The following is a 9878-nucleotide window of genomic DNA, read 5'->3' as shown; positions in this document are numbered from 1 at the left end:
AGCATGTATTTTATAGTCTTCTTATTTATTAATTTTAATTTTTTTTGGTGGTTCTGTTTCATATTTTCTCAACAGATAGATCCTAGAAATAACACATGACATATTTATAGTTTGTGGTTAGATTTGTGTCGCTTAGTATTTATGTTGCCACTTGCAAAATTTATAGAAGTGGAAAGTATGTTGTTGGACTAAAACAGAAATATGTGAACTCCAAATAAGATATTTCTCATTGTCCATCGTTGAAACGACCTACAGAGTTTTGGTATTCCAGTAAAGAATATGAGAAGAAACATACCACGCAGAGGTCTGAACAGAATACATTAATTTATAGCATTGCTTGTTTTACTTGCGTAACTGGTTCACCTTTTAAGTGTTGATGAACATTTTCTGCGGCAGCATCTATAAACGGTCAAGCAAAACAAACGACAAACGCACTCCACAATTTGTCACCAGTTATACAGTAAGGTGCACACGAAATGGGCTTTGAACAGTAAAACAGTTGAAAGGCATCATGGCACACTCACAAACCAGCATGTAAAACAACTTGTCTCACCACTAAGGATAATAACAGAGGTTTGGATACACGTCTTCTGCAGAGGATGTGAAAGCCGCACTGGCGCGCCAAGGCACCTCTTATAGTGCAGTCCTAACTCTAAACTATGAGAGTCTCTATCTTGGAGCACATGCATCTATAAACGAGCACACCAGCCATGGGCAGACTTCTGTGACCACCTCGGCCACTTCTGTTTTTCCTGCCACTGGACCACACAAACTTATGGCCACACATCTCTATAAACCTCAAAGTACATAAATGCTGTACATGTACTGAAAAGTTTATTTCCTATTTTTATTTCCCTAGGCTTTTTACAGAACAAAGTTTTTGGGGTTTTTCTTTTTAGAAGCCAACTCCATTGTCAACAAAAATTACAGTTGGTGACTAACTTCTGAGATTTTCTCTAGTTAAGGACCATTGGCTACATGGCTCCTTGGATTCGTCTAGCCGTGTGTGTGTAAATTAAAGATTCATTTCTCGATTTAATCGTTAATCTTTTTTATCAATTACATTTTTTTTTAAAACTTTCTGCACGAGCACCAGCCGCGGCATTGGCCTATACACATACAGCACAGCAATGAAGTAATAACATGAACTAGGATCACAATAATCCAGCACATTATTATTCTGAGTTGCCCCACTCAAGCGGCAGCCATATTGAGTGGGGCAAGTGAGACTAATAACGTGCTGGATTAGTGTGATCCTAGTTCATTTTCCAATGTAGTTGGATCTGTATGTGCGTTATAATTAAATCGAAATTAATCGATTAAAAAGAATTTCTTACTGTATCTGTGAGTGTTGTCACCCTAAGACAAGTAGTGTTTTAGGACTTCAAAACTCTTCCGACTTGCATCCTTATAATATAGGAGGATGCGTTCTGTAGTCCACAGAGAGGAACTGGTAGGGCTGATAACACTGCAGAGTGTACAAGAAGTTGCAAGCTCCCTGGATTTCTGGCAGGAAAGAACACGTTTATATATTTTTGAACCTTTAGACTAAATATAACAAAATGCTTTCAACAGACCAAAATGGGCAAGTACGTTTATAGTTAGGGTTAACATACTGTGAGAATTAGTTTCCAATGGTAGTGCATTAAGGATGCATCCACTCGCTCATGACTTATTTTAAAGGGCTTCCTCGCCCACTTTTATTAAATGAACATTCACAAAACTATGCGATTACCCTCGCAGGGGTTCTTTAGCAGCTCTTGCACAGAAATACAGCCAAATCCAGCCTCCTGTCTTTGCATTCACAGCACCACTGCTCCGGCCTCAGGCCACTGTTTGTTCCTCCAGACGGTCTCGTGCTAACCTGCACAATAGGTTTCCCAACCCCGCAGCTCCCTGCTGCACTGGCCTCCACTCTGACTCCTGGGTGGAGTTCTCCTGGCTCACAGGTGGGGCCTTGAACCTGACCCAGCATCCTCCTCATAAGGGCTGTGCACAGGTGCACCATCATTTGGTGCTGGTCACCACTAAAGCCCGGACCCAGGAATGGAGATTTCTTCCCTCCCACTTCGCTTAGAAATCTCCCGGCCCCAGGATCCCAACTATAATCCAGAAAACCCGGAATGAGTTGTAAAAGCAGCTCTTTCCTGGAGCCGCTCAGCCCCTCTGGAAAAAGGGTCACCCAGGACTCTCAGCCATTCTACATAGTGGCATTGCCACGCACAGCCACAATACACTTTCAGTAATTAACTAAAGAAGATCTATTTTTAAACCAAGCAACTCCATTCCCATAATGGCAGGTACCAGAAGCAGGCAGCTTGCATGCTGCTGTGCTGGCATCAGAGTTTTCAGAGAGCTTTTTCCCAGGAAAATACAGCACAGAGTTACACATCACACTTCCTTGCCATATCACATTCCATCCCTACTTTGTGCAATTCTCCTTTCAAAGGTGATTTTCGAAATTCATAAATGTAGAGCTTTCATAAATAAAGAATCTTGCATAAATATAGCACTCATAAGGCTCATTGTGGCATGTGGGAAGCAATGGAGGCCCCACCAGATACCACAGCATACCTTCAGAGCTCTAGTAGAGTCCATGCCTCGATGGGTCAGGGCTGTTTTGGTGGCAAAAGGGAACCTACTCAATATTATGCAGGTGGTTATAATGTTCTGGCTGATCAGTGTATGTTTTAATACAACATTTGTAGACTATTTTCTCTTTCCAGTTCAAAATCAAGGTTTTCAAACATCTGTGACCGAATCATTTTCATCTTGTGACATCTGCATGTTACACACATTGTCAGCTTCAAAGTTGTCTTCATTAGGTCTTGTTCACTCCATGTCCATTTAGCTGCATAGAAAACAATTGTTTTTCTATGTGTCCTGTTCATACCATTCATGTGCAGTGGTGTGCAGAAAAACGCAGTTCAATAGATATGCATACCTCCCAGCTTTCTAAGAGGAGAAATAGGGATACCTTCCAGCACAATGTATTTAGGTAATGGGCACACTGCTGCCCCATCCCCAGTTATGGGGACCATATAGAATGTATATGCTAAAAGTGATTGCTTAAACCCAGAAATGTTTGGGTTTTTTTTCACCATTACTTTTCCTTTATATTGGAAATGGCAACCAAGATAATTAAGAGATAAGCTAAAGGCAATATAACACTTTCAGTGTTACATACAACCTTTTCATAGATATCTGTACATTAGAACAAAAAGAGGGACAACTGAGGACAGAGGGATTTGGTTCCAAATGAATGACAGGACTTCCAAATCAGGGACACTTGGGAGGTATGGACATGGTGTGAACAAGTCCTAAGTGTGTTCATTAGTAACATTCTTTTTAAAGAACACTCTTAATTTCACTTGTAGTTGTGTAAAGAAACCTCTTAGCTATTTTAGTTATGGTGCCAGACAGCTATTTTTAAACATTTTGTTTTCACACAGATTCCAAATTCTTTTTAGATAATTTATGGTACACCATTACAAAAGCAGTGCTCTCACCTACTTTATAAACCACCATTAACCCTCTTAATAGTGATAAGCAAGGTGCTGTGGATACATTTGCCCGTGTTTTATGAGTTGTTGGCTTGTCCATGTGTATCAGCCCCCACAGCGTACTTGCTTGTATTTATTTTCTTTCGCTGATCGAGATTTCAGCCATGCGTGGAACCGATTGTGTGTCACAGAAGATCCTCATTACTCACAAAACTTCATCACAAGCACATCTCCAGTTATGGGAATATCTTGCTTTGTAAGCAACTGCCACGAATGAAGCAATTTTTCCATCCGAGGCGTTTTTCTGGCTAGACAATGGGATGTTTGTGAATGCAGGGAAGGGTTAAAAGATTGAGAGGGCTCTCACAATTGGTTTGCTAATTAGCATTTTATTGTTGCGTAGAGAGGGAGTGTTGAGACATCGAGAATCACTTTGAAAATAGCTGTGCTATGCCTGTTTAATTCCTGTGGCGAGCCCTATTCCTCTTAGTCACACCAGGATTAGGAAGTGTCCCGGAAGAGCTAATCGATGGTCCATGTCACTGTCTGCATGGCATTTTGGAGCTGTGAAACATGTAGGTTGCAGAACAACATGTGTTGGAACTGGCACAGTATCAAACATGCTTTAGAAGCCTGTCCTCCCTTTTTTTTTTTAACCCTTATCTTGTGTTACATTGTATGTTTGATGTGAAGTTAAATATTTATGCTCAAACTTTTATGTTTTTGCTGATTTTATAACTTTTTTTTTTTAATTGCTGTTGTCCACAGTATTGCTTCCGATGCAAGGAGACCATGAGGGAGGGTGACCCTGCTGTTTATGCAGAGCGGGCTGGCTATGACAAGCTTTGGCATCCTTCTTGCTTTGTCTGCAACACCTGCAACGAACTCCTAGTTGACATGATCTACTTCTGGAAAAAAGGAAAGCTTTACTGTGGTCGCCATTACTGTGACAGTGAGAAACCACGCTGTGGAGGCTGTGATGAGGTAAATCTTCATGTTCATTAATAGTCAGTAAAGGGTACACTAGTGTAATGAACTTCAAACACCCAATTAGGTTAAACAAAATTTGATTGTTTAAATACCTCTTAAATTGATTTGGTATCTGAGGCTGCGTTGACTGGTCGTCATATTGTTTTATATGGGTTTTCTAAAATCTCGCATTAGATTGACTGGAGGTGCACTGAAATAGAAATTTAAAAAACGAAACCGAAATAAAAAAAATTGTCAGTTCAAAACTGAATGTTTCAAATGTTTTTTAAATATTTTATTTTTATTTTATATAAACATTTTTTTAAAAAATTATATTTTTATTCATTTTTTTTTATAAAATATTTTTATTTTTTACTTTACTTTTAGGGGCTTCGGGAAAATATTAGGGGTCTAAACGGACCCCTGATATTTGCCTTTTAAAATAGAAAAAGAGATTGAGAACACAGAGTCAATCTCTTTTTCTGTGTTCCCTGTTATCAATGAACAGGAATCCTCTGAGTGTTCCTGTTCATTGATAACTTGAGAACATAGTACGTTTACTATAACTACAACTATGAATGAACAGGAGGTGATGTAGCTTACTCCCATTCATTCATAATTGAGGATATAGTCAACATACTATGTCCTCAATTATCTACAAACACTCAGTGATCAATGAGTGTTTGCTCTCCTCTCTGACTCGCTGTCACAGGAGGCTGAGCGAGCAGAGCAGGGAGGAGAGCCCAGCCTCCTGTGACAGCACGGACCGTCTCCACCCCCACACCGCTCTGCCGGACTCTGATAGGCGGCTGAGCGGTGTGGGAGGAGAAACGCCGGCCGCTCGTAGCGCTCTCCTCCTGCAGCACTCGGCCGGCTGTCACACTTTCTCTCCTCCCTGCTGGGACATAGAGCAGCGTTCAGCAGGGGAGGAAAGAAGCCTGGGATGCGCCGATGTGTATCTGCAGGAAAATGGCACTTTCTGCATTTAGCCAAAAGTGCCATTTTTGGCCGATTTATATCGGTGCATCCCTAAGATTGACGTTTACGATTCTTAAAGGCTAAGTTTATCTTTCTGACCATGTTTCATGTTACACCCATATGTAACATGAAACATGGTCAGATCACAACCCACCCCTCCTCCTGCCCCCCTACTTACCCGAATGGAGTTCTTCTCCCCACATTTAAATTCATTGCAGCTGTACGTGGCTCCACCCACACAGCCGAATTATCCACTCACAGATCCTTTGACAGATATACACTGAGTGGCCAGATTATTATGACCACCCCATCAGTAATTCGTTGAGCCACGAGATGACTCCACGAGATGACTTCGTTGGGCCGCCTCGTGACTCCACGAGATGTTGAAAGGTGATGGAAGGAATCTGACACTGCACTGTTGCCCTTCTGTTGTCTTGTACCAGTCTTGCCACTCTCCGTTCTGCCCTAACATTGACTAGTCGCTGACGGCCACAATTTGCATGTTCAGACCCAGATTTTCGGCTGACAGTCCAGTCTTTAAACACTTTAACAACAGCTGCTCTTGAACATTTAACGAATTCTGCTGTTTTGCTGATACTCGCTCCATGGCTCCGAGCGCCAACAATCATCCCACGTTCAAAGGCTGTTAAATCGCGTTGTTTACCCATATCTTCAGAAAAAAATAACTTCTACTGACGTGGTAAACAACCTGCTTCCCTATTTATAATGGTCTGGCCCTCTAGCAACTTCAGCACAAAATTATAGCTAATTACAGCTAATTTGCCTACAAACGTCAGATGGTCATAATAATCTGGCCACTCAGTGTATAGTTCTCCATGGAATACAAATGCAGCAATATCACAGCACTTCTAGTCCCTTCATTCTTCCAGTCTGCAGGAGCCAGAGCACTGCACCCATGATCCAATGATCATGGTTTCAATGCTTTACTAGCTCCAATGTAAGAAAAATAGTAAATGCACATTTTTCCTTTTTACTAAGAAGTGTGTATTTATTATTTTTTCAAAAAGGTGGAATTCCCCTTTTAAACTGTATTGCACTTCTTTGCCAGCTCAGGAAGGCAAAGAGCAATTTGTAGAATGCAATAAACGCAAATGTTTCAATGCAACTACATTAAACAACAGTAAGGGGAAACCAAAAGATCACTTTGTAACGTCATTCGCTCACGGATCATGCATCAATGGACTTTGCTTTCTTATGGGCTGGCTTTCTCTATATCGCCTTCTACAGACAACAGCTTGAGAAAGACTATTACATTACCACTCTGATTTGTTAAATGAGGATCCTTCCACTGACCCTAGCAGGTCCAGTACACAGCTGTCAAAGGGGATGTCTGAAAGATTACAGCTTTGTTCCTTATTCTAAATAAATGCATCAATAATTGTTTCCCCAATTCATGCAAGTTGAGCCAATGTTTATTTTATTTTAACATTTAATAATCGTTTGATAAAAAAATACCTAATCGGATTGGGATACATTTTTACAAACATTTGAGCACCATAATTTGTATAGCTTTACAGTGCCTATTACCTCTGTTGTATTGTTATTTAATGTGTGCACTCTTTATAGCCCTTTTTATAAAGACCCCTTTTAGCTTTATTGAATTTAGTTTTCCACCTCCTCCCCCTGCTGACATTGGCGCTGTAGATCTGACACGAGTGCTGGTGTTGTGTCTTCTCCCCTGTCTACGTTTTGGCCATTCACAAAATGCAGACTGTAATGATGTATTTGGTCTTGCATTTTCTTAATAGCCAAGCATAGACAAGGTTGGAGATAGAAAATGTTGAAAACACAGAGGGAGCTGCACTATACATAAAATACAAAGCCATATTAAAATAAAATTAAAAAAAAAGCAGCACTCAGTAAATGACTACATGGCAGAGATAATTGCATACTTGCGACTGTAATGCTATGAAAACAATGGTCACAAGATTTAGGCTAAGGTAGACATTCCTAATGTAAAAATGTAGCAAAAATTGAATGAACTAAAACTGCTTATCAGCTGTACAAGTATCTCTTCAATGAAAGGTAAATGTATTAAAGAAGAGCCTGATAATGGCTGGTAAGAGCTGCTGCTCTTTATTCAGCTCGAAGTGCAGTTCTTGTTGCAGCCTCTGGGCCCATTGGTCTACAGCCGGGTCTCTCTCTCTAGTGGCCATCCGTACAACATTCCACCTACCAGTTAGCTAAAGATTGGATGATGGAAAATGCGTGCTAAGGTGATCAATATGTACTTTGGGCATTCATCTTCCGCCTAGTCCAGTTATCCATTTTGTTTGTGGGTTTACCATGTATTTTTTTGCATTCATCTTCCCCCAGTCCAGTAATCCATTCTTGGCAGGTGTACCATACAATTTGTATATGGGACTAATATAAATGTACTTTCTCCAACATCTTCTCCCATTTCCAAATAAAAGTAGCTTGACTACAAAGTTTTAAGTGGGACCTGAAAAAATTGGAAACATATTATTAGGCAGTTCGCTACCAAAATTCCAAGCCTGCATACACTATTATAGTAAGATATCAAATCTGCGCTTAGGAAAAAAACTTCTGATCCAATTCAGGGAACAAAGTGTATATATTAAAGTGTATATAAGAAATAAATAATAAATGAATTCAATACATTAATAGATTTATAAATCCAATATATTTAAAATTAAAAATTAGAGCTGCTGCAACCTAGATTCTGAGTCTAATAGGGAGTGAATAGATGAATACTAGAATAGAGTGGGCTAGATTTGTATAGGTGTATTTTTTTAAAGAAAAGCTATACAAAGCCAGTTGTTAGGGCAACTGGGCATCATTCTGAAACTTGCAATTGCCTGAAATAAAAGAGCATGGAAAGAGGCAAGACTTCAACGGACAAATCTGAATGCTAATTTGCTATACATTCTATGCAGACAGCAGTGTTTATGGGAAGTACAGTTCACGATTTGTTTTTCAATGTTTTATAAGCTGGCTATAGCAACAGTTGCAGAGGGTAATTTTTCTCTTTTTTTTATTTTCCTACATGTGAAAAGGTCTACGTGAAGTAGTCATCCTCAAGGCAGTTATACATACTTAAGATTATAAATGAAAACATGAGCTGTGCCATGTTCTGGCACAGTGAAAGTTCACAGCACTTATGGGAAATGCTCAGATACAGCAGTTTTTTGCCCAGCATGTCCAACCTGCATTGCAGACTCATCATAGCTGTGAATGATCATATGCAGTTTAGAATGGGACAGCTGTCCTGTGTATAGTCTCTACTTTAAAGAAGCTTGAGGGTGTATATGACATAGTATTTTTCTTAGTTTTTTTTTCTTGTCATCTGTACTTCTTGTCTGCCATACTGTAGCAAGCAATATGTAGCCAGTGGTAGTATTTTATTGAACAGTTTGTTTTTTATCTGGTGGTAAAGTATATTCTGAGTACTCTAAAACATTAATGTTTCCTGGCATTTACAGGCAGAAGGATTTAGGATTTTAGTAGAATTTTTAAGCCGTGTACATTTAAAATTTTGTATTGTTCTCAGAAGTTTATATGTTATCTCCACAATCTTGCTTTTATGTGATGTAAAGATGCAACTCGGTTAAAAGATCTTTGATTGCACATTCTGTCATTAAATTAAACCAACAATATTTTAAATAGTTTGATTCGAAATGATTTCTATTATGTTTAAGCATTCTTTTCTTTAGCTTATTTAAACTGTGTAAATTTCATATTGTTTTTGTATTATTCTCAGTGTTTTTTATGTTCACAATCTCACTTTTATGTGATGTAAGGATGCAACGTGATCAAATGATCTTTGATTGTACATTCTGCCATGCAAACCTGCATTGTTTAAATCGTTAACTTAGAACAGTTTTCTACTACTTCTTTAGTAGTTTTAGCGTTAAGATTATATGATCTGTTTGCTAGAATGTCATTTGTTTTCCTCATGCATGTATTTTTCTTTACTGGTCACTAGATGGCATGCAGAATTACTTTGAAAGTTAGGTTGTAGCGACACCTGGTGCTTCCATTAAAAAAAGCATAAAGCACAAGGGAAGTAACTACTGATTTTCTTAAAACCAAATATTGTTCATTAAACCTTTTTTGTTTTTGTTTTTTTAAAGCTGATTTTCAGCAATGAATACACTCAAGCAGAAGGACAAAACTGGCACCTGAAGCATTTTTGCTGCTTTGATTGTGATTGTGTCCTGGCCGGGGAAATTTATGTGATGGTGAATGACAAGCCAGTGTGCAAGACTTGCTATGTGAAAAACCATGCAGTGGTAAGACCCTTCACTATACTACAACTGTCACTCCTGCTTCCATTTCACTGCTTTTCTGCTGCATTTGTCCTCTATATTTCCATTATTCCATTATTTGAATATATAATAATTCTGTAATGCATAAGACAAGTTTCTGAGTGGTATAGAGAACGAG

At 39.1% G+C, this 9878-nt stretch overlaps 1 protein-coding gene across 2 annotated transcripts in view; it reads left to right on the top strand.

Moving 5' to 3' along the window:
* Nucleotides 1-9878, top strand: part of TES (testin LIM domain protein) — a 38452-nt gene that overhangs the window by 24571 nt on the left and 4003 nt on the right. For both annotated transcript variants that reach the window (XM_018558541.1, XM_018558549.1), the window contains exons 5-6: nt 4272-4487; nt 9566-9724. In XM_018558541.1, coding sequence (XP_018414043.1) covers nt 4272-4487; nt 9566-9724 — 375 coding nt within the window. The remainder of the gene's footprint in view (nt 1-4271; nt 4488-9565; nt 9725-9878) is intronic.

Source organism: Nanorana parkeri, unplaced genomic scaffold (assembly GCF_000935625.1).
Source record: "Nanorana parkeri isolate BGI_ZX_2015 unplaced genomic scaffold, ASM93562v1 scaffold15, whole genome shotgun sequence".
NCBI lineage: Eukaryota > Metazoa > Chordata > Amphibia > Anura > Dicroglossidae > Nanorana > Nanorana parkeri.
This window is presented reverse-complemented; position numbering and strand designations above follow the sequence as displayed.